This window comes from Colletotrichum orchidophilum, assembly GCF_001831195.1.
Source record: "Colletotrichum orchidophilum strain IMI 309357 chromosome Unknown Scaffold_24.1, whole genome shotgun sequence".
In the NCBI taxonomy this organism is placed as follows: Eukaryota; Fungi; Ascomycota; class Sordariomycetes; order Glomerellales; family Glomerellaceae; genus Colletotrichum; species Colletotrichum orchidophilum.
In genome coordinates this window covers 155,576-179,560 of record NW_019172980.1, presented here as the reverse complement: position 1 = coordinate 179,560, position 23,985 = coordinate 155,576, and the positions used below count along the sequence as shown (strand labels likewise).

Here is a 23,985-nt window from a genome sequence, read left to right as displayed (position 1 = left end):
CATTTTGCAGTGTTGGCAAAGATGCCTGATCATTCTCATCGCGCGATGTAGCAGACTCCAGATTCGTGAATACCTCATGAGCATGGGAATCCTTGCAGGGCTTGCATCGAAGGAGTGCAGAAGATATTGCGTTGCGTTGAGTACAGCGCCACCCGCTGAAGGCTCGTAGCTAAAGTCCCTCGTAAATCCAGTCTTGATGATTAAAAACGTACGCCATATTTATAGTGCAATGACCTCTCAGAGGCTAAGATATACTGAGGCGCCTGAGGTAGCCGGAGCAAGTCAGCGTTGGCACTTGAGGCATCTTCGACCCCCGGGACAAGTCAACCTCTCTCGCTTCTTTTTCCGTCGCCAAGAGAGGGAGATCAGCATCTTCAAGTCAGTGTTGTATAGACTCGCTAACCCTCGTAGCACAGTCTTGGCTGAGCGCACAACTTTTAGCAGAGCAAGCATCATTGCGTGACTCGTGCGGCGCTGTCGCCCAGTGCCAGAAAGTAACACCAACGGAGCGAAACCACAAACCAGTCGGAGCAAGCTTGGCCGCGTTACCTCGGTCGCCAAAGAGGTGTATCGAACACTATCCTACTTTGACACCTAGGAGAATCCACCAGGAAAATAGGTGAAATGTGCGAAAGAGGGAAAAGCCCGCGTGCTCTCCTGCCCAGTCGATTGCCACCGTGCTCTCAGAGAAGCAAGAGGGCACGCGACAGCGGATATTTTCTCTGGTCGCAGTGCCTAGCGTCCGATCCTAGGCTTGGCGACATCACAACGAAGTTGGAGCAAGACCCAGCAGAGGTACTCGGAAACAGGCCTCGACGGATCATCGAGAGCGTGTAGAAACGACAACGTGCTCTCAAAAACGGCTACGACTGGCTGGACCTCCCTGAAGGATCTGTCTTTGGGACCTTGAAAGCCAAGAGGGTCAAGTCCTTCAGTAGCACTCGCTTCACCAATCTCAGTTCACGGTGTGGATGAGCGCAGAGCTCGGCGCAGACTGGGCATCCGTCAAGAATATCCACAATGGGTCGAGGACTCGAGACATTGGCTCGCCGGGGCGAGATGCCATTTTGTAGCTGATGGAACATTGAAACCGACCCGAGAATTGTTTTCCCCCTCCCGTTTTCTTGTAACTAAACCCCAGCTGGGGCGAATAGGGCCAAGAACTCCGGGAACGTGAACCCTGAAGGGCTCGCCATCGAGGTTGTGGGGATGGAGGGGAAGGACCACGGGATAGACAGAGATTCGTCTTGACAATGATGAAAAGCTGCTCTGTATAAAGATCGTGGCGTTCCGGGGCTTTCAACAACCTTGAGAGGAATGTCGACAAGCCTTTCCACTTCGAGTTCGCCTGCCCTCGAGCTTCCTCACCTCTACCGGTGAAACTCCTCCCCTCTCCTTTCACCTTCTTCTAACTCGATCTCCCAGAAGAATCAAGTCAACCGTCACCATGGCTGTCCTTGCGCAGTATGAATGGATCATTGCCGTGATCACCATCGCCTTTTGCGGTAGCTCCATCGGCAACGGTGCAAACGATGTCGCCAACTCCTATGCCACCTCCGTGGCAGCCAGGACCTTGACCATGCCCCAGGTCGGCTTCCTCTCCATGTGCACAGAGTTCTTTGGTGCCGTCGTCCTCGGCTCCAAGGTCACTGGCACGATCAAGAACAACATCATCGAGCTCGACCGCTTCCGCACGACTCCATCCACCCTGATCCTCGCCATGGGCTGCGCCGAATTCGCGAGCGCCTTCTGGCTGCTTGCTGCTACAAAAGTTGGATACCCCGTCTCAACGACACAGACTATTGTTGGAGCGCTCGTTGGTGTTGGTATTGCTGCCCAAGCCCAGGTTTCCTGGTCCTGGAGCGACGGCAGTGTCTCCCAGATCGCCGCATCATGGGGTATCGCCCCATGTATTGCCGCTGCATTTGCCGCGATCCTGTTTGGCAGTCTCAAGTTCACGGTCCTCGAACGTGAAAACTCTTTTGAGAAGGCTATGAGGGCCATTCCTTTCTACTTGGCGTTCACGGCTGCCATCCTCGCTCTTTTCATTACCGTCGAAGCCCCGGGTGCACCATCGCTTGAGGAGCTTGGCGCCGGTGCAGTATGCGGTATCATACTCGGTGTCTTCTTTGGCATCCTCCTGCTCTCTTACGTCTTCTTCATACCCTACGTCCACCGAAGACTCGTCAAGGAGGATGCCCGCATTCGTCTCCGCCACATCTTCCTCGGCCCTCTGTTGTACATGGAGAACCCGCCGATCTACCTGCCCGCTAAGGGAAACGAGGTAGTTATTGACTACTACGCAAGCGCTCACGATGATTCCAATGCCACCAACGACGGCGATATCGAGAAGCAGGCAGTCAAGACCGAGGGTGGCAGCGACAGGGGCGAGAAGCTGGCCGGAAATGACAGCACCTCCGACTCTCCCTCGCCCGTCCCCATGTCCCTCGAGGACGTTGAACGCGGCAAGAAAGCACCAGAGAGTGGAGGCGTCGTCCAGCCTTACAAGCGTATGCCCGAGCCCGAAGAGCGCTTCCTTGCCCCCACCGCCCACCTCCCCATCCACAACCCCAGACGCATCTGGAGCTTCATCAAATACTTCTTCCTGCAGGGCGTCACGCGCGACTGCGTCACCCACGCCTCGTCCCAGCTCGCCGCCATCCACGGCAAGGCCAAGAAGTACGACAACCGCGTCGAGCACCTGTGGACCTACGCCCAGGTCGCCAGCGCCATGATGATGTCCATCGCCCACGGTTCCAACGATGTCGCGAACGCTGTCGGCCCCTGGGTTGCCGCCTACCAGGTTTACATGACGGGGGAAGTCAGCGAGGAGGGATCGACGCCAATCTGGATCCTGGTGGTCGCCGGCTTCTTGCTTGGCGCGGGCTTCTGGTTCATGGGTCACCACATCATCAAGGCCATGGGCAACAAGCTGACTCAGCTTTCACCCACAAGAGGTAAGTCAACTAGCTGCTCGTTGATCGGTCATTTCCTGTTACTAACCATTACTCTCAGGGTTTGCGATGGAACTTGGGGCTGCCATCACCGTGCTTTTGGCTAGTCGTCTCGGTCTTCCCGTCAGTACCACCCAGTGCTTGACTGGAGCCGTCATTGGCGTTGCCTTGATGAACTTTGACGTTGGCGCTGTGAACTGGCGCCAAGTCGCCTTCATCTTCTCCGGCTGGCTCGTCACATTGCCCTGCGCAGGTCTCATTGGTGGCTTGCTGATGGCGATGTCGCTCAACACCCCTCAGTTTGGTCAGGACTAAGACTTTTTGATGAAACATGGTATGAATATGAAGCATAGTAACGGCGTTGATGGCTTGAAATTAGGATGCTCCTAGGGCTATACATTTCATGTAAGAGGCAGGACAGAACCATGTCCAGGATAGCAATTGGGTTAGCAATTGGGTTATGACAAAAGTTTTCATTTTACATGTTGCTCTCTCCCCAATGCTTCAGGCCTGTGAAGCAATCATGCAATCTAGGTGGGATTGAGGAAGAAGAATGTTTTACCTTCAATTAGATAATGATTGCGTCTAAGTTGCTTGAACGTCCACAATGCCCGTCTTTGATATTGAGTGGAGGCGGAGGCTTATTGTGCTACTACTGATTTCTTGAACTGCTCCATCTACGCGCTGTAGAACATATCAGACATTTAGGCAAATGGAAGAGCCTCACAGCATGTGTTATATCTATCAAATGGATGTTCTTGCAACCGCGCTTTGTGTCAGTAATGGTCAAGTCAAGGTTCACCCAGAATTCTTATGTATGAATTGAGCACAACGACTGCCTTGGTACCGATGAGAGATGTCTTCTTTAGGACACAGTTCTCAGTACGAGGCGGGAAAAAACTGATTTCAGTTGCTGAGGACTGTTGAAGTAACTTCCTAGAAACGTAGAAGCTTTCTTGTTGTCCAATTCTGAAGACTAGCGCTCATGAATCAAATGACGGGTGGGCATTGACGTGTGTTGTGTCGGATGATCTACCAAATAATGATAGCAAGTTTCAAGTACAGCTTAGTAAATGTATATATGAACCTGTCTTCGGAACTTCCTAAACATTGAATCAAACCAAGACAGCCGTTGCGTTCAATGCCGCCCATAATAGTGTCCGACACGAACTCTGGTTGGCCAAGATGAACGTCGCCTTGTCAAGCATGGCCCGGCGATGTCGTTGGCCAGAAAGTCTGGGGGTAAGACAATCCCGACATCACTCGCTTTCTGGCGGCTTTGCGTGGTCGGATGACCGGTTGGTCAATCCAAGAGCCGTGCGACAAATGGTCAACTGCCCGGCTTCCGACTAAGTTTTGACAATGGCACTGTTCGGTTGCACTGTGATGCGGAAGGACGGAAACTCAAAGCAAGGAAAAAGAAAAAAAAGATTGCGGTAATTGCACCAAGTGGTGGGCGGGCCGCGCACTTTGCAGATAGGATCTCGGATGCTTGCCGAGACCCGACCAGCTGGGACTAGGTGATAACCAGCCTATTTGTTATTGGCTGACTTGCATGGAACACCCATTGAAAGTGTCCGATTTGATGATCTTTCATAGGTTATCGAGGGAAGACGTCGGAGGCGGTTGTTGCACCTATTCCTATAGCCGCGGCGCGGACGAGACGTTCATGAGGGAGTGGAGTGGTGGTATGTTATCGACGACACCGCGGAAAGCCGCACGCACGGGATAGGATGGGGTGCAGGCGGGATCGGACTCATCGGAGGGTGTGGTGATGCTTCATCTGATAGGTACCATCCCAATCATGACGCTGGGCCATGAGTATACATATTGCGGCAATCTCATCATTGTCTCCCTCGTGTATTTCATCACCCACACACCCTTGAACTGAGCACTCTTTTACTTCTTGATCTAAGCAACTTGACGATACCCCTTTGACAAGCTCAGTCATCACGAAATAGACAACATGGGATCTATTCCAGCTGGTTGGAGGCAACTCGATGTCGGTGTTGTCGGCGGAGGCATCGGCGGCATGAGCGTCGCCATCGCGCTGCGCCGGGCGGGACACAAGGTCACCATCTACGAGCGCAATGACTTTGCCGGTGAGGTCGGCGCCTCCGTCTCATGCGCCGCTAACGGCACCCGCTGGCTGCACGAGTGGGGGGTGGACGTCGAGAAGGGCGACCCGGTCGTCCTGAAGAGCCTCATCAACAGGGACTGGAAGACGGGCGAACCTGTCAGTGTGTACAGCCTCGACGACTACGAGAAGCGCTGGGGTTTCGTCTACAACATGTTTCACCGCCAGTACATGCACGCGATGCTCAAGGACACGGCGCTGCAGGAGGAGGGCGAGGGGATTCCGGTCAAGCTGTTGGTCAACCAAAAGGTAAGACTCTTCATACAAACTTTTACTCTCCCGAGCAGCTACTCAAGTCTCCCCGCAGTGCAAGAACATCGACCTGAGCGCCGGAAAGGTGGAGTTCGAGACCGGCCTGACCGCAACGCACGACCTCATTGTCGGCGCCGACGGCATCGGCAGCGTGGTGCGGGGCCTGATCGGCGTCAAGCCGGAGAAGCGCCCGTCTGAATCGAGCTGTCTGCACGCCAATATCCTCACGGAAGACGCCGTCAAGGCCGGCCTCGTCGACTACTCGCAAGACGCCGCGCTCGAGTACTGGGGCGGCCAGGAGGGCAAGTGGGACAAGATTGTCCTCTCGCCGTGCAACGGCGGAAAGCTGCTGTCGTATTACTGCTTCTTCCCCAGGGAAAAGGGCGACTATGTGAACCAGGCCTGGGGTGTTGAGGACCGCCCCGTCGAGGAGTTGCTTGCGCCGTACCCCGAGCTGGACAAGCAGGTCCTTGCGCATCTCGCTATTGGCAAGGATATCCAGCCCTGGCGCTTGTGGGTGCAGTAAGTTGTCACGGCTACCCAATCATCGTCTCTCAAGTTGGGTTTGCTTACTTTGATGCAGTGACCCTTACCCTTACGTCAACAAGAACATGGTTTGCTTGCTGGGTGATGCAGGACATCCTGTAAGTCAACGAGATATCCATTTATCTGGTGTATTAGCAGCTCTAACTGAAGCCTTATAGATGATGCCTCACCAAAGTCAGGGCGCATGCATGGCCATCGAAGATGCCGGTGCTCTTGGAATTCTTTTCCACCCCAAATACTTCAACGGAGACGTCGCCGACACCTTGGAAGTCTACAATGCCGTCCGTCTGCCCCGTGCCACGCGTGTGCAGTCAGCGGCTGCCAAGGCCGCATACAACATCAACGAGCGTATTGGTAAGCTCCATAAACTATCAAGAATTGGAAAGAATGCGTCAAGTTAACCGCAACTTACTTTAGGTTTCTCAAACAACACCAGCACCAGCACGTACAAGGTTGCAGACGAAAGGGCCAAGCTTACGATTGAGGAGATGAACGCGTGAGTTTGACAGCTTCCAAAAATTTCTCCTGCACATGACTAACAACATGACAGATATGACATGTACAAGGACATTGAGGAGGTCATTGCCAAACGGTCGGGGACTCCGTTCACCCAGAAGTTCATCAAGGGACTGCCCATAGGATTGGAGCTGTCTCCTGGCGTCATCGTTGGGCAGTAAATAGCATGGATTTGTAAAAAGCTTGAGGCTGCTTTTTGGATCGGACCATTTGGGCATTAATTGGAGTTTTGGGTCGGGAGGATTGCGATGTGTTCATAACAAATTATTCCTAATTTTGAATTGTATAAACTATGATGGGCCGTGCCTATGTTATGAAGGATTTATGCTCCAAGTGAACTAAATAAGTGTGAACTAAAAAAATTTGAACTAAAAAAATGCAGGGTCAAGAAGAAGCCGAGAAACCGTCTGACGATTCGACGCGCATCCTGCATCTGCCACCGAATCTAGATGCACGCTCCGATCTATCCAATCATCCCTTGAACAAGTGACTGCAAAGTGACTGCAGGAGGTTGGGATCTTTTTCTCGACCCTCTCTTGCAGAGCCTCCATGCTCAAGTTTGGAACGACAGATATTGGAAACCGTTGTTTTTGTTCCTATGACTAACCACAGATGCACAACTGTCATTTATACGCAGATTGCAGACCATCATAAAGGTAATCACATCATCAGGCTATCCTCGCCCATCTCTCTGTTGATGGTCACCAAGCTCACGGCAACCTACCTAAAAACAGCGTCGCCCGGCGTTGAGCAACGTTCCGATCAACATCCTCACAAGCAAAGAGCGGTAGCAATGGTCGCCGTCAATGTTTCATGCAGCCAAGGGCCCTCATGCAAAGGGCGGTGGAGGCGATCGCCAAATGTGACTACGTCCCCCCTGCTGACGGATGAGATATCCATGAATGTCCAAGGATATCCAACGCGAACTGCGCTAAAATGTCACTCGGGGTGGGCCTTGAAAAGAATTCTGCAGGTGTCCCGAGCTCCCGGGGGGGAAGAATGCCATATCCAGCAAGGGTCGTCGAGAAAATCTTCCAATCTTTTCCAGGAGCCCTGGACGCGGTCGGCGGCGAGGCGACGCGATGCCAGCGGTGAAGAGGGCGGTGATTGTTTATGCGACTCGCGAGCTCTTTTTGGTGCCCAATGTTTTCTCGACCTTCCATTTCGTTCAATCTTGCTTCAGGTTTAGTTGACCAGCCACTTTGGTGGGCCGCACCACCCTCGGCGACTCCAGAAGGTTGGCCATCGAGGCTTCATGGACCGTGGACGGGCAACACTGGTTGCTGTGCGATTTGCCATGCATACATACCGACTCTCTGGTGGATACTATCCAGTATTGTGTTCGTGCTCTGGATCCGTAGTTCGTAAGTATCTCGGGCTGAATCGACGAGTACATATAGATGAGCATCAAGTCCAGCGTTCACATCTATTCTTCTTCTTTCTTGTTCCCTCATCTCTGTTTGGTCACGACATCTGAGACCCTGCATAACTGCTTCTCCGTCTAGCGGTTGCTTTTCATTTGGCGTCACGATTTTCGCTTTTGTTTTCCGTCTTCTTTTTGTTCCTGTTTTCCGAAATTACGGCCGTTGATACCCCCCCTCACAATGTCTCCCGCACTTTTTGACACGAACCGGAGGACTCCCTCTGGCCAAGACCCCGAACGTCGCAAGTCTGGGAGTGGTTTCCTTTTCCTCAACAACCGCTTCAAGAGGTACGTTTTGTTTTGTTTATTTCCAGTTGTTATCTCTCTCTCTGTCCATCTCCCTCTCTCTTTCCAGTTGTCCTGGATACGATATCCTGCTTCACCGCTCTTCGTCTCCTCCATTCTCTATCCCCTGCCAGCATCGCTCGCCTCACCCCTGTTTTTATGCTGGACCCTAAAGGGTCCCGCTTCGACCGGACCGGCTGCAACAGTGGGCGCCGCGGCTTTGAAGATATCCACCAAAGATGCATGCCCCTCCAGTTGTTCAACGGTCGACCGACTCAAGCCCGGCGAGTTCGTCGGCTTGCATGTTTGACGTGTCTGTCGCGGCTCCAAACAACAGCGTCGACACCCAACCGAACCCAACCCGCCTCCAATCAGCGTCCCTCTCTTACACGGGTGTTCGTAGTCCGCCAACACCAACCGAGGGTGACGCGCCTGACTCCTTTGCCCAACATCGTCACTTGCCGGGGCAAGATGCAATGACGGAAGACCCTCAAGGAGGGCGCCGCTCTGCCAGCCCAATCTTGCGACATCCTAAAAGAGTGATGCCGCCGCGGACGCCGTCTGTGCCTTTGCGAGTGTCCTCTCTTCGGTAGCGTTCCTTTGTCTTTTTTTTTGTTTTTGCCATAAATTCGTATCCCATGCCACTACAGTATTGTATCAGCTCCTTTTCGAGGAGTCTGTACCTCCACAAGTTGTTGACTTACACCGGCTTCGAAGGGAACCTCACACTAACAATCGAACAGGGCCCCTACTTCAAAGACCACCAACGAAAATGCCACCTCTAGCCCTTCCACTCCGACTTTCGGACCTGTCAAGGATGGCTACTTCATGAAGCGTTCCGATTCCTCCCAGAGCATTCCCTCTCTGGTCCAGTCAAACAACGGTGACGCTGAGGTGCGGAGACCCATGACCGCCATGCCCGGCCGGGAAAAGTCATTCCTCGGCACCAAGGAGCCTGTCGTCCCGGCTGTCCCCTCCATTCCTGACGAGAAGGTCAAGCCCGCGACTGTCCCCGAAGAAAAGGAGGAGAACGCTCCCTCGGCCCCTGCCACTAAAGATGCCGAGTCCGCAAAGCCCAAAGCCGTGTCTGTGGCCGGGACTGCCAAGACGGCCGAGAACGACGCCGACGAGTCCTCTTCCGAAGATGAAGAAGAAGACGAGGAGAAGAATGAGACCGAGGCAAAGGAGCCCCAGGGAGCCCAGCTCGCAACTCGCGTTGCCATCCTCCCTCCCCGCCCTGCCACCCCCGAAGCCGACAAGAGGATCTCTTACCACGAGGACGCCGACATCCACATCAAGGTTCGCGAGTCCAATGGCTCCCTCGTCGTGTACTCTGTCCGCTCCGCGGCTCTCGCATCTGCGTCCCGCGTCTGGAAGGAGTTGCTCGCCAACAACACCTCCAGCGTGATTGAGCTCCAGTCTTCCGCCGACACGGCCAGCGGCCTCGACGTCCTCTTCTCCATCGCCCACTTCAAGTTCCATGAGCTGCCCACCATGCCCAACGTCGGCGACCTCTACGATCTGGCCCTGGCTTCGGACAAGTACGCCGCCACCCACCTGCTCGTCCCCTTTATGAACGACTGGGTCATTGCCCTGAACCGCCACGTCCTCATGGCCGGCGCCCGCAACGACGAGGACAAGACTCTCGTCCTCAGCTGGGTCTTTGGCGAAGCCCGCTGGTTCAGCCGCGTGCTGGCCAAGGCGGCGTACAAATCCCGCGTCGGCCCCGACGGCGCCCTTCAGGATTCCAAGGGACGCCCCTGGAAGGACCAGCCCATCTCGGACGAGGTCATCCGCATGCTGACGGTCACCCGCGCCGAGGCTATCGACAGGATCATCAAGGCCGTCAGCAACCCCGTCCACCGCCTCCTGAACCCCTCCTGCTACCCTGGCGAGGAAGTCCGCTACTGCCACGCGGGCACCGAGGACGGCACCGCCGAGGACTGCGAGCAGCTCCTCCTCGGATCCGCCATCATGGGCCTGACAAAGTCCAAGCTGTGGCCCCCGCCCGAGCCCGCCAAGATCAAGGTCAGCGCCGTCGATCTCGCCAGGGCGTACGGCGAGGTTCGCATCCGCCGCTACCAGACCCCGGGTCTGCGCTTCAGGGACAGCTCGGCCGAGGGTGCGCCCGTCGACGACCCGCACGCCAAGTGCGGCTTCGGGCACCGCGAGGTGATTGAGAAGATCCTCAACACGCCTGCCAAGATGGCGTCCAGCGTTGTGGGCCAGTTGATCACGCGGGCGAAGAAGTCTGGTGCGTTTGGCGAGGAGCTTTTTGCGGACCTGAAGGAGTACGTGCAGGACGGCGGCGCTGCTGTTGAGGGCGAGGATCTGAAGAACGATTCCGTTCACTACAAGCAGGTCCGCGTCCGGGCCAATGGTGTTGCCGAGAACAAGACCCCTGCTGATGGTAAGCACTTTGATGAACGCGGTTTGATGTAGTGGTGTAGTTGCTAATACGCTGCAGATGATGATGATGAGGACGACGACGATTCCAGCTCCGAGAGTGATGAGGAGTAGTTGTTATGCATGAAGATGAAGCCTGTCGGTGGGATTCTGCGATCAACGTTTTACGTATTATGGTTTTGTCTTTCTATGATGTCTCCAAGCATGATTCATTACGAACAATACCCTTAGAATGTGTCTAGATCTAATTATAAAATCTTTCCTTTGTCGAATCAAGATCAGTACTACTCAATGATCGTCTTCAGACTTATATCCCAACGCACGTCTCGCCATCCGCTCATTTTGCTCTTGGATTCTGCCAACCTGCAACAATCTCAGTCCCCCGTGATCATGGTCCATAGCTAGGAGCTGCTTTACTCGACTCATCGACCGCTATCTATACCGCGTGACGGCGTATCACCTCTCGCCTGTATTCGGTCACGCCGGTGGCTGATGTCACTTCTCCGAGTAAGGAAAGAAGGTGGAAAGACGTGTTCTCTAAAGCCTTTGTTGGGCGTGTTTCACGGTGCAATTTGGAGCCTGATCGACAGCGGGCCTAGAACAAGTGAGACTGACAGTGAGATCCATCTTGGAGGCCTGCAAAGTGAGACTGCATTTTGTTGACACAGTCTCGTGTGATGTTGACGGTGAAGTGAGACTCAGTCAATCAGGGGCTGATGTCTCGGGGTACGTACTCGCCCTTATGTAATGGTGTAAGTACCTGAAGGCAAGATGCGGAGGTCATCAGATCGGGGGGGTTCCTTCCTCCCGCCTGCCCCCAACAACAGCGCACTCAAAATCGTTCGACTGCCTCTAATCCGGACCCCGAGAGCATCCGACCTTTGTAACCACATCAGGCTTCTTTAACAGTCGTCGTAGGGTTGAGAAAAATCATCAGTCAACAAAATGCCGCGTCCCAGCATTGCCGAAGAAGCACCAGAGCCAGATACATCGCAGGCTACCGTACCCGCCAGCCAACAACTATACTCTGACGCATCAAGCTCCTACTGGCCACCAGGTTGGAATTACAGTCGCTTTCGACATGCTACTCAGGAAGATGTGGCCTCGCTTCCTGTCGACGAGCTACTCAAGATGCAGGCTGGTTTGCGTGACGTGCTTGGGGAAGACGGCGTGGGTCAACTGGCGGTGCACGTGTACGAGGAGCAGCAGCGTGATGCCGAGCGATCTGGCGCTGAGCTGGCCAAGGAGGAGGCGGAGAGACCGGATGTCGAGTACATATAATAATAATGAGTTTAATAAAAAAGATCCTTATTTAATAATATAAATAATAATAAAGTTTAATAAAAAAGACCGCGCTTATATTAATATAATAATAAATTAAATTATGTTATATACTTATCATAAAATATTTATTATATAAAAACTTATTATTTTTATTAAAATAAAATAATTTTTTAAAAACATATAAAAAAAGTTTTATAATAAATTTAATAATTAACTTCTAATTTTATAATATTTATATTTAATATATTTATTTATAAAAGTATAGTAAGGTCGTTATTTTATCTATTAATATTAAAACTTTAATATTTATATTACTTTTAATATTAAATTAAATAATAATAATATTAAAAATTATTTTTTAACGGTCTTAATTATTTATATCGGCTTATTGATATTATATAAAATATAATTAATAATTAAAAGCTACGTTTTTATTAAGCTTATATAAAAAATAAAAAACTTATTAATTAAAATTATTTCGGCCCTCGTTTAAAATATTTTAATAAATTTTATATTATGATTTCGTTAAAATATTTTTAATTAATTATTAAATAATACCGGTTTATTTATAAAATAATATTTTTTAAAAAGAGGTTATTTTTATTTTTTATTAAAAAATATAATAAAAATTATTTTATATTAGTTAAATTAAATATCTTATATTATTATAAAAAGTTTTTAGAAATAATTAAATCGTCGATTTTTAATAAATAAAAAATTTATCTATAATAATAGTTTTAAATAATATTTTTTTTTAATTTTCATCGTTAGATTTTAAATTTAAAAATTATAATATTTTTTATAATAGATTAAAAAATATAATATAATAAATTTTTATCAAGTTTATATTATTTTAATAAAGTTAATAAATTTAATATTAAACTATTATAATATAAAATAATTAAAACTTAATTAGTTATAAATAAAGCCGCTTATTAAAAAACTATAATAAATTATTATTAATTAAAAACTTATAAAAAGCCGGCTATTTAATTTCTAATTAAATTTTAAATTAATTTTAATAATAAATAAAAAGTTAGTTTAATATATTACGACCCAACACGCATTACTAAACTAAGGCTCTGCCCCATAGGACCTACGGCGGCTATTATACTATATATATAATAATAAAAACTTAAACGGCTCCTTTTAAAATAAAAAAACTATAAATAAATTATATAATTATAATTATATAATAAGATAAAAAACGAACGCTCGTAAATAAATAAAACGAGCGATTATAAAAATATAAAACGGACGACTATTTAATAAACGGTAAGATAATAATAAATAAAATATTATAAAAAATATATTTATAATTAAAATTTATATATAAGATAACCCGAGCTAGGCTTAAGGATAGATTTTTATAGCTTTTTTAATAATTAATTCTTATATTAAATTTAATAATTGTTTTTAATTATTTTCATTAAGAATTTTATTAATAAAACTATAATTAATTACCGAAGCCTTTTTATTTAACGATTTATAAATAATAGCTTTTTTAAAACTATTTTAATAACGATTATTATTTATAAATATTATAGCCCCGACTTTTATTAATATAAACTTTATTACGATTAATTAGCTATAATATTTTAATTACTTTTATTTAGGGAATTAATATACCGGCGTCGTAAATTAATACACCGGCGTCGCTTTTACACCGGCGTCGCTATTTAACCTTCTAATTAGCTTAAAAAAATATTATTAATATAATTAAATTTTACTATATACCTACAAAATATCTTAACCTTTTTATTCTATTAATCCCTTTACTCTAAAATTATATTATTAAGCCTTTAAATTTAATTTATATTATTTATTTATAATAGCTTCTTTAATTAAAGTTAAAAATATTCTATAAGGCTAATTTTAAAATAATACCTATATTAATAAACCTTTTTTTTTATAAAAGCGACCCCCTTTATAAAAGCGATTATTAATTAATTACGGCTTTTTATTATTATTTAATTAACCGCTATTATCTTTTTTTTTAAAAAGCAACCGCCCGAGCGTTAATTAATTTTATAAAATTAATAATTTTTAAAAGTAGCGTAATTTTATTATTAAGTTCTTAGCTAATATATTATAAAATACGCGACCTTTTATAAACGATTATTTTAATATAAAATTTATATTATATTTTATTTATTATTTTTTAAAAAGAATAACGAAAACTTAGCGGACTATTTTTTTATGACTTTCTTTAAAATATAGCCTTTTTTTTTTTAATAAATAGTCTTAATAACTTTCTTATTTTATAATAAAATAATTTAATAATACTTTTTAGTTTATTTTATAAGTTATTAAAATTAATTAATAATTAATAACGGTACTCTTTTAATAATAAGAATATATCCGTTAATAGTAAAAAATATAGGGTCCTTAAGTTAATTTACTACCTTATTTACTTTTATACTAATCTTTTTTTTAAAACGAAGCGTTTTTCTGAACTATAGCTTTTTATTATATTTTAAATAACCGATCTTTTTTTTTTTTTATAATTAAAATCCTAAACCTATCGATTCTTAGCAATTTAAAATAAGCTTATAATACTTTTTTTAATTAAGTTAATACTTTTATAAAAGTTAATAGATTTAATATTATAAAACGGAATAAATATAAAGTTTAAGGCCGAATTATTTAATATATTTTTTAATATAATCGGTTTAGCGAGCTTAGGTTTATATAAAGTGCTAATATTTAATAGCGTAAGTTTTATAAATACGGTTATAAATAATAAATTATTATTAAGGCTTAAGAGGAGGGTAAGTAGTTTTTATGTTATTATCTAGACTTTTAATATAGTTAATATAATTATAGTTTTAGTTTTAAAACCTTTGTATACCTTTTATATTATAAATTTATTTAAGTAGTTTAGGATATTATTAAAATTATAAGCCGACGAATTAAGATTTAAACTCGCGATATATATATTATTATTTAAAAATAATTTTTAAAGTTTTTATTTATTTAGCGAGATATTTATAACGCTAGGGCTTATATAAACCGAGAGAAATTAACTAAATATTTGTTAATTATAGCGTTAATTAAGCTATTTAATAAACGAAATATTTTATATATAGTAAAATAGGTAAACGACGAGCTAAACCGCTTTATTAGCCTTATTTAAACCTTTCTTTATTATTTTTAAATATAGAAGCGATTCTTTAAAGTAATTAACTTTAATAATATTTATAATATTAATCGTTTTAAGCTCCTTTTTTTTTAAGTTATTAAGTAAACCTACTTTAAATCTATTTATAACGCTACGTTTAGTTTTATTAATAACGAAAGATTAAAAGGTTTTTAGTTTTTCTTAATAAATATCCGCTAATTTATAAACTAATATTTAGTCCGTTACCCTATTATTATTATTATAAATTACGATAAGTAAATAAAGGCTATATTAAATAAATAGTTTTTAGATATTTAGTAATAACTTTATATTTACTATATTAATTCTAATGTTATATTTAAAACTAAGCAGAAATAGGTTAAAGAACGTAGCTATAATAATAATAGTAGTGGGTCTAATAACGAGGGATATTAACTATTAATATAAATAATAACTACATTAAGTAATAAAGATAAGGCCTATATTAATATACCTATTAATAAGCCCCCCCTTTATATATATCGTAAGGTCTTTATAATATAAAAACTTATTATTTTTATTAAGACTAAGTACGCTTTAAAAAAAGCCTAGACTAAGCTTTATAAAAAGTTTAATAATTAATACTTAATCCTTTAATACTTCTATATAATATATTTATTTTTAAAAATATAATAGGCTTACTGCTCTATTTAAAAATACTAGAATTTTAGTATTCGTATTATTTTTAATATTAAGTTAAATAATAATAATATTAAGAGTTATCTTTTAAACGGTCTTAATTATTTATATCGACTTATCGATATTATATAAAATATAATTAATAATTAAAAGATATATTTTAAATAAGTTTATATTAAAGATAAAATACTTATAGGCCGGGAGTATATAAGTATTTATTTTAAGTACTTAAGCGAACTTCTAACGATACTTTTTTTAAAATATTTTATATTAATTAAGAAATAATACCGGTTAGTAAAAAAAGTAATATTGTTTAATAAGAGGCTATTTTTAGCCCCCTTTAAAAATTATAGTTTAAACTATATTATTTTAATTAAGTTAAGTATCCTATACTATTATAAGATTTATTTTAAAATAATAGATTTAATTATTTTTAATAAGTAAGAAGTATACCCTCGGTAGCGTTTTTAAAAAACGTCTTTTTTAGATTTATACCGGTAGATCCTTAACTTTAAAATTATTATATCTTTCCGTAATAGGTTAAAAAATATAGCGTAGCTTATTTTATTATAATTAATTTTATTTAAAAAGGGCTAGTTAGCTAATTAAGCCCGTATTATTTATAATAGTTAAGGCGTAAATAATAAATAGCGAGGTCGCTTATTTAAAAATAAGAATAAATCGATATTAATTAAGTTTATATAAAAGATAAGTTAGCTAAGTTAAAGCTAAATATTAAACTTATTTTAATAATAAATAAAAAGCTAATTTAACGTTTTTAATAAGGGGAGGATAATAAAGAATTATATAAATAAACGGCTAATATAGCTTAATATTTAAAAGAAACGGAGTTAGTAAGAAATAATTTATAATAACGATAAATCTTTATAAATACGTTATAAAAAGTAATTAAATATTAAGCTTTTTTAAAAGTTATATAGTCCTTATTTAAAATTTATAAAACTATAGTAAAAGTAAGTTATAATACGTACTTTTAGAAATCTTAAATAAGAGTTTAAATTAAAAAAGAAGGTAGGAATAGTTATATTAATATAATTATTTTTATCGTTTTTATAAAGAGGTATTTTTTTTTTAAGTTAATTAAAAAGTCGAATAGCGACGCCGGTATAAGAGCGACGCCGGTGTATTAATTTACGACGCCGGTATATTAATTTTTTTTATTTAATAAGTCGATTTTATAAAAACTTATTAAATAATATAAATAATATTTACTAAATTGTTTTTAATAAAAATAAAAAGCCTTAGGTTTTAAACGCTAAGCTAGCCTAAGCCGAAAGAGATATAAAAATATTTAATATTAAATATAATTTTAATAAAAACGCGGTTTTTAATATAATAATATATATTTAAATACGCTACGTCGTTAATTAAAATATTTAATATAATAAAAAATTAAAGGACCTTTTTAATATTATTATTATTTAATTAATAAAAGCTTAAGTTAAAAACGATTACGATATTATTAAAATATAAAAAATATTTAATATTACGTTTAAAAAACTTAAGAACGAATATTAAAAGGTTTTAGATTTCGTTAACTAAGTAAATATATTTTAAGATATTATTAATATCGTTATTACCCCCCTTAGTAAAGGATAATAAAAATTTAAACTTAACGTACTTATTATTTTTAACAAGACTTTTAAAATTTTAAAAAGATTTTTAATTTAAATTAAAAACTTTTAAAATTTTTATTAAAAAGATTTTAATAACGAAATCGAAAAGGTTATATACGCCGCTAATTTTTTTAAAAAACGAGTTTTTAAATAGTTTAAATTTTTTTAAAAAAAATATTTTAATAAAGAAACTTTTAATAAATACTTTTTTAAAATACGAGATATTTATTATAATTTCGAAGGATTTAAAAAAGTATTTAAATTATTTTTTTAAAATTTAAATAAGAAACGATAAGTCGAACGTAATATATTATAATTTTAATAAATCAAGTTAATAAAGGATTATTTAGTTGAGTTTAAACGCCTTAGCGTTTAATTTAACTATACTGATAATATTAAAACTTTTATATTTTATTAAAGATTAAAAAACGAGGTTAAAAATAAACTCGTTAAGCTCGATAAATTAAATAATTTCTTTTAATATATTAAGTTTATAATTAAAATCGATAACCGTCTTTATAAATAAAAAAAAAAGAAAAGGACCGACGATAAGAATTTAATTTAGGACGTAAGTATTAATAGTAATTTTAACATAACTTTAATTAAAAACATTATTATAATAAGAATAATAATCCTTAATAAATTATTATTTATAAATAATATAGCGGATTTATAAACTTTAGTATAGCGAAATAAAACTAATTTTATTAAAAAAAAAAATTTAAATATTATAACTACGATAAATTAAAATATATAACTAAAAATTATAAATAGCTTAAACGAATTTAATAACGACCTATTCTTAAAAAATAAATTAATATTATTTTCAAAAAAATACTTTATAAATTACTTTTTTAAACTATATATTACAACGATAATTACCTTACTTATTAAGATAGTGAAAAATAATTAAGATAATACCTTAAAAAACCCTTTAATAAGACCCTTATTATGATAAATAAATAAGAAATAGTTTACTATTTTAAGATTATTAAAGACTATAATAAAAAGTATATCTAAATATTATTAATAGTATACGAAGTAATTAAAATATAATTTATTAGCTTTTTTAATTAAGTATAAACTTTTAAAATAATAAAAAATAAATTAAAAAAAAATAATAATTAAAAATAAAAACGATTTATTTTAATTAAAAAACGAGATCTTAACTTATAAAATATAGATTTTAAATAAAGCTATTTATATAATACGACGAGTATTTAATAAAATAATTTAATATTACAAATAGCGTTTTTTAATAATAAAAGATTATAACGAAAATTATATCCATATTTTAATTAGTTATTATAAAATTAACCGATTATTAAAAAAAAAATAATTAAATATAAAAGTAATATTCGGTTTATTTTAATAACGATTTTAAAAACGATTAAAAATTAAAATAAAAAAAGACTTTTTTCGTTTAAAAAACGAGATTAATAAAGAAATAAATTTAATTTATAAACTTTAAATATTAAAAGAACGTTATTAATAACGTATTAAAGGACTAAACGAGGCTTATTATATAATAAATACTTATATTTTTTAATATTTAATTATAAAAATAGTTTTTATTATTTTATAATAATAAATAAATAAATAATTTAAAGCGATAACGAAAAATAATATATTTTAGTTAAAATAAAACTTTTTTATATTTAAAGAAAATATTAAATTAAATAATTTAAATAAAGAAACTATCGACGATATATTTATAAAATTTAATATTAAAAGACTAAATTATAACCCTTTTTTAAATAATATATAAATTTTAAATTACGAATAGCTTATAAGCTAATAATCGTTTTATAATTTAAACGAATTTCGCGACGTTGCTTAACGACGTACTTAATTAAAAATCGATTATAAAATATTACCTAATATTAACGATTTTATTATTAGAAAAAAAGCCGATTTAGATAAATAATTAAAATAATAAGAATTTATAAGCTTTTAAAAAGAGCTAAATTAACTTATTAAGGATTTAAAAAACTACCTATATAACCGATATATTTTAAATATATAATCTAATATTAAAATATTTAGAAATTACGAATTATTTTTTAAGGGGAGAGTATTTATTAATAAAAAAATAAATAATATTTATAATATTATCGATATATTATATTTATTTATTAAGGGATAAAAACGCCTTAATTTAATAATTAATTACGAACGGCTTATAAAAAAAAGACGAGTATTAGCTTTTAAAATATTAAAAAACTAAGTATGCTAATTATAAAAAAATAATAAAAAGCGATTAAAATAAATAAGTTTTTATATTTTATAATATTCTTTAATAAAGAATATTTATAATTTAAATTTTAAATAAATAGATACGATATAAATATTATTATTAATAGCAGCGCTTAAAGAATTTTTATTTTATTGAAAACGGTAAATAAATATAATTTATTATAAATATAGAAAATAAAATTATATATTTTATAAATAGTAAAAAAAAAAAAGTTAAATATAACGACGGATATATTAATTAAAAGATTATATACCTTACGATATATATTAATAATTAATTAAAATAATTAAAATACGATATTATAGAGATCGGAAATATTAACGTTATTTTAGGAATTTCGTAAGTACGAAAATATAATTTATAAATAGAATAAAAAACCGGCTAATTTTATTAAATAAATTTAATTATTAAATAATTGAAAAAAAAAAGTTTAAATAAGTCTTATATAATACCTAACGAACGAAAATAAATTAAATATATCGTAGAACTTATTAAAATATTTATATTTAGTATAGACGATCGAAAATCGGACCTATTTTAAATTATACTTAAAAAATACCGGATTTATATAAAACTATTTATTTTAAAAAAAAAATAGGATTATTAAAATATAATAATTAAGATATAAAAATTGAATTAAAAAAAGAAATATAACCTAAGTTTTATTTATTATATTTTATTTATTAATTTAAATACGACGAATTTAACAAATATATCAATAATTAATTTAAAAAGGCTTATATTAAATTATTATCTTTTTTAATAGGAATATTAATTTTTTTTATATTTAAGAAAAATAAAAAAAAGTTTAGATTTATAATTGATTATAAAAAATTTAATAAAATTATTAAAAAGAATTATTATTTATTACTTTTTATTATAAAACTTAAGGAAATACTATACAGGGCTTAATAGTTTATTATAATAAACTTTAAAAAAGTATTTAATTAGATTAAAATTAAAAAAAAAACAAATAAAAGATAGTATTTTAAATACGTAAAATTTTTTTATATATTTAATTATATTTTTTGAATTTATTAATATACTTATTATATTTTAAATAATAATTAAATACGTATTTAAGGAGTACGTCGATATTTTTATAATTATTTATTTTAATAATATCCTTATCTTTTTTTTTAATTTTAAAACGTATAAAAAATACGTTTATATAATATTTTAAAAATTTTAAAATATAAAGCTTTTTATTAAACTTAATAAATACGAATTTTATATATAAAAAGTGGACTTTTTTAGTTATATAATTATATTAAAATAAATTTATATATAAATATTTAAAATAATAATAATTAAGGATTAATTTATATTTATTAATATTAAAAACGTATAGTTATTTTTAAAATTCGTTAATTTTTATTAACGATTTTTTAAAGACTACGTTAATATTATTAGACTTTTTAATAACTTAATAAAGAAAAATATAACTTTTATTTAAAATAAAAAATATAAAAAAGCTTTTAATAAAATTAAAGATTTAGTTATTTTAGAATTAATAATTATAATTCCGGATTTAAAAAAACTATTTAAAATTAAAACCGACGTTTTAGATTTTATTATAAAAACTATTTTAAAATAACGAGATTAATAAAAAATATTTTATTTTTATATATTTTATTTTAAAACGTTTTATAAAATAGAACTAAATTAATAAATTTATAATAAAAAATTAATAATTATAATTAAAACTTTTAAAAAATAAAAACTATAACTTTTAAAAATTAAATATAAAGTTATTTTTATATAAATTATAAAAACCTTATGAATTTTATAATAAATAAAAATCTAAATAAATAATAAATTAAATAAAATAAATTTTTATTTAAATTTAATTTCTAAATTATTTATTAAAAAGGTTTAAAAAATAGTAAATTAAATACTTTTAATAAACGATTTAATTATAAAATTATAATCCTTAAGGAAATATAAATAATCTTTAAATATAACGATAACGGTAATCTTATACCTATTATAAAACTTTTTATAATAACTAAAAAAGTTAATATTAGCCTATTTAGAAAAATAACTTTTAAATTTATTATAAAAGTTTATAATATTTAAATATATAACTATTAAAATGTTATAAAGATATAGAAACGGATTTATTAATATTATAATAAAACCGTTATAAAAATAAAAATCGCTAAGGCTATTAAAAATTATAATATTTATAAAAAAAGTAAATTTAGCCTTTATAAGCCTTATAAAAAACTATAGTTATTATTAATATTACTAAAAATATAATACTTAATCTCTTAGGATTTTATCGTTAAACTATTAAAATCTAAAGAGCTATTAATAAATATATAATACGATAATATTTTAATTATCGTCGACCGACTTATTAAATTTACCTATTTTATATTATATAAAAAAAAAGTAATATTAAGGAATTAATATATACTTTTTTAAAATAGTTATTATTAACTACGGTTTATTTAAAAAAATAGTTTTTAATAAAAATAAGTTATTTACCGTTAAACTTTAAAGATTTTTAATCTCGTAGCTCGGTATAAATTATAAACTATCGATTTTTTCTATTTATAAACCGATAGATAAATAAAAAAAATTAATTAAATTTTAAAAATATACTTCCGTTACTATATAAATTATGATTAAGATAATTAAGTATTATTATTATTAATAGCTTAGTTTATATATAATAGCGTAGTTAATAAAAGTATAAAAAAATCCTTTTTTTATTTTAACTACGGATTTTAATTAATTATTTATAAAAAAATATATAAAGAATTATAGGCTATAAAAGCCGTAGTAAACGTAAATAAACTTAGGAAAATTTAAAAAAAAGCCTTTTTAGACCTTAAGTTTATATAGTAATATATAAAAAAATACGTTAATAAATTAAAGATTAGTAAATTAATTTTATTAAAGAGAGATAGTATATATCTCTTTCGTCATAATATTAAAACGAAATAATCAAATAATAAATTAAATTATAAAAAACTTAGACCTTTCGAAATTATTAAAAAAGTTTTATTAGTTAATTTTAAATTGAAATTTTTAAATATAATACGATATTACTTAGTTTTTTATATTTTATTTTTAAAACCGGTATTTAAAAACTTATATATAAAAAACGGTATTATTATTGAATTTAATAAATTAAAATACGTAATCGAACAAATTATTAACTACCGAATTTAAAATAAATAATAAGAATATTTTATTAAATAAAAAGATTATAAATACGAGGATAATATATAGGAACCTATTACGAACCTTTAGAACTTTTAATAGCTTTTTAAAAAATATTAAAATTAAATTTAAACCTAAAACTCTTAGCTATTATAACGTTTTAATTAATAATGCTAAAGATATTATTAGCTTATGCCTCCTAGGCTACTAAAAAAACATTTTTAATATCCTTAAGAAATTCCTTTAATATAATACGATTTTTTTTTAAATATTATTTATTTTTAAAAACAAAAATATTTTAATTTAAATAACGATTTATTTAATTTAGTTTAAGCCTTTTAATAAGCCTTAACTTTTTTTCATAGCTTTATAACTTTTTTTTAAAATTATAACTTTTTTATTTATTTTTTATAATTAAAACAATTAGACTTTATTACTAAATAACTTATTATATTTATTAGCCGGGACTTATAAAAAACTATTTATAAAGAATTTATAAATATAAATAATATTAATAAAAATATTATATAAAATATTTAAATAATAACATATTTTATAAATATTAAAATTAAAAAAAAGTAAATAACGAATATTTTAAAAACGATAATTTAAATATAGTATTATTTTTATATTTTTATTAAAAAAACGAATAATACGTAATAAACGGCGATGAGACGTAATTATTTACGTTTTCGATTTTTTAATTTAATTTACTATAATGTTAATATATTTTAATAAAAATATTTAATAATCTTTTAATTTAAAAATAAATAATTTATTTATAAGCGTAAGGGCTAGACTTTTAAACAGAGGAGTTAATATTATAATTTAATACGTATTACTAAACTAAAGTTTTACTTTATAAAATTTACAACGGCTATTATATTATATATATAATAATAAAAACTTAAACGGCTCTTTTTAAAATAAAAGAATTATAAATAAGTTATATAATTATAATTATATAATAAAATAAAAAACGAACGCTTATAAATAAATAAAATAAACGATTATAAAAATATAAAATAAACAACCGTTTAATAAATATTTAGATAATAGTAAATAAAATATTATAAAAAATATATTTATAATTAGGATTTATATATAGGATAACCTAAGCTAGGCTAAAAGATAAATTTTTATAACTTCTTTAGTAATTAATTTTTATATTGAATTTAACGATCGCTTTTAGCTATTTTTATTAAAAACTTTATTAATAAAATTACGATTAATTACTAAAGCTTTTCTATTTAACGACTTATAAATAATAACCTTTTTAAAGCTTCTTTAATAATGATTATTATTTATAAATATC

At 34.5% G+C, this 23,985-nt stretch overlaps 5 protein-coding genes across 5 annotated transcripts; all 5 read left to right on the top strand.

Moving 5' to 3' along the window:
• Positions 1 to 1,315: 1,315 nt before the first annotated feature.
• CORC01_03859 (phosphate transporter) lies at positions 1,316 to 3,269 on the top strand (the record flags this gene model as incomplete). Its single annotated transcript, XM_022615508.1, has 2 exons — positions 1,316 to 2,957; positions 3,016 to 3,269. Coding segments are annotated over 2 exons (1,896 nt in total), but the record flags the coding sequence as incomplete, so codon positions are not given.
• Positions 3,270 to 4,920: 1,651 nt separating this feature from the next.
• Positions 4,921 to 6,566, top strand: CORC01_03858 (salicylate hydroxylase; the record flags this gene model as incomplete). The annotated part of the gene is made up of 6 exons (XM_022615507.1): positions 4,921 to 5,340; positions 5,399 to 5,865; positions 5,927 to 5,987; positions 6,048 to 6,243; positions 6,307 to 6,385; positions 6,440 to 6,566. 6 exons carry the CDS (start codon positions 4,921 to 4,923, stop codon positions 6,564 to 6,566), a joined length of 1,350 nt encoding a protein of 449 aa, XP_022477926.1.
• Positions 6,567 to 8,009: 1,443 nt separating this feature from the next.
• CORC01_03857 (uncharacterized protein) lies at positions 8,010 to 10,633 on the top strand (the record flags this gene model as incomplete). Its single annotated transcript, XM_022615506.1, has 3 exons — positions 8,010 to 8,116; positions 8,857 to 10,523; positions 10,581 to 10,633. 3 exons carry the CDS (start codon positions 8,010 to 8,012, stop codon positions 10,631 to 10,633), a joined length of 1,827 nt encoding a protein of 608 aa, XP_022477925.1.
• Positions 10,634 to 11,464: 831 nt separating this feature from the next.
• CORC01_03856 (uncharacterized protein) lies at positions 11,465 to 11,800 on the top strand (the record flags this gene model as incomplete). The annotated part of the gene is made up of 1 exon (XM_022615505.1): positions 11,465 to 11,800. The coding sequence occupies one exon, from the start codon at positions 11,465 to 11,467 to the stop codon at positions 11,798 to 11,800; it is 336 nt and encodes a 111-aa protein (XP_022477924.1).
• A 10,654-nt stretch (positions 11,801 to 22,454) lies between these two features.
• CORC01_03855 (uncharacterized protein) lies at positions 22,455 to 22,679 on the top strand (the record flags this gene model as incomplete). Its single annotated transcript, XM_022615504.1, has 1 exon — positions 22,455 to 22,679. A coding segment is annotated over one exon (225 nt), but the record flags the coding sequence as incomplete, so codon positions are not given.
• Positions 22,680 to 23,985: the final 1,306 nt, after the last annotated feature.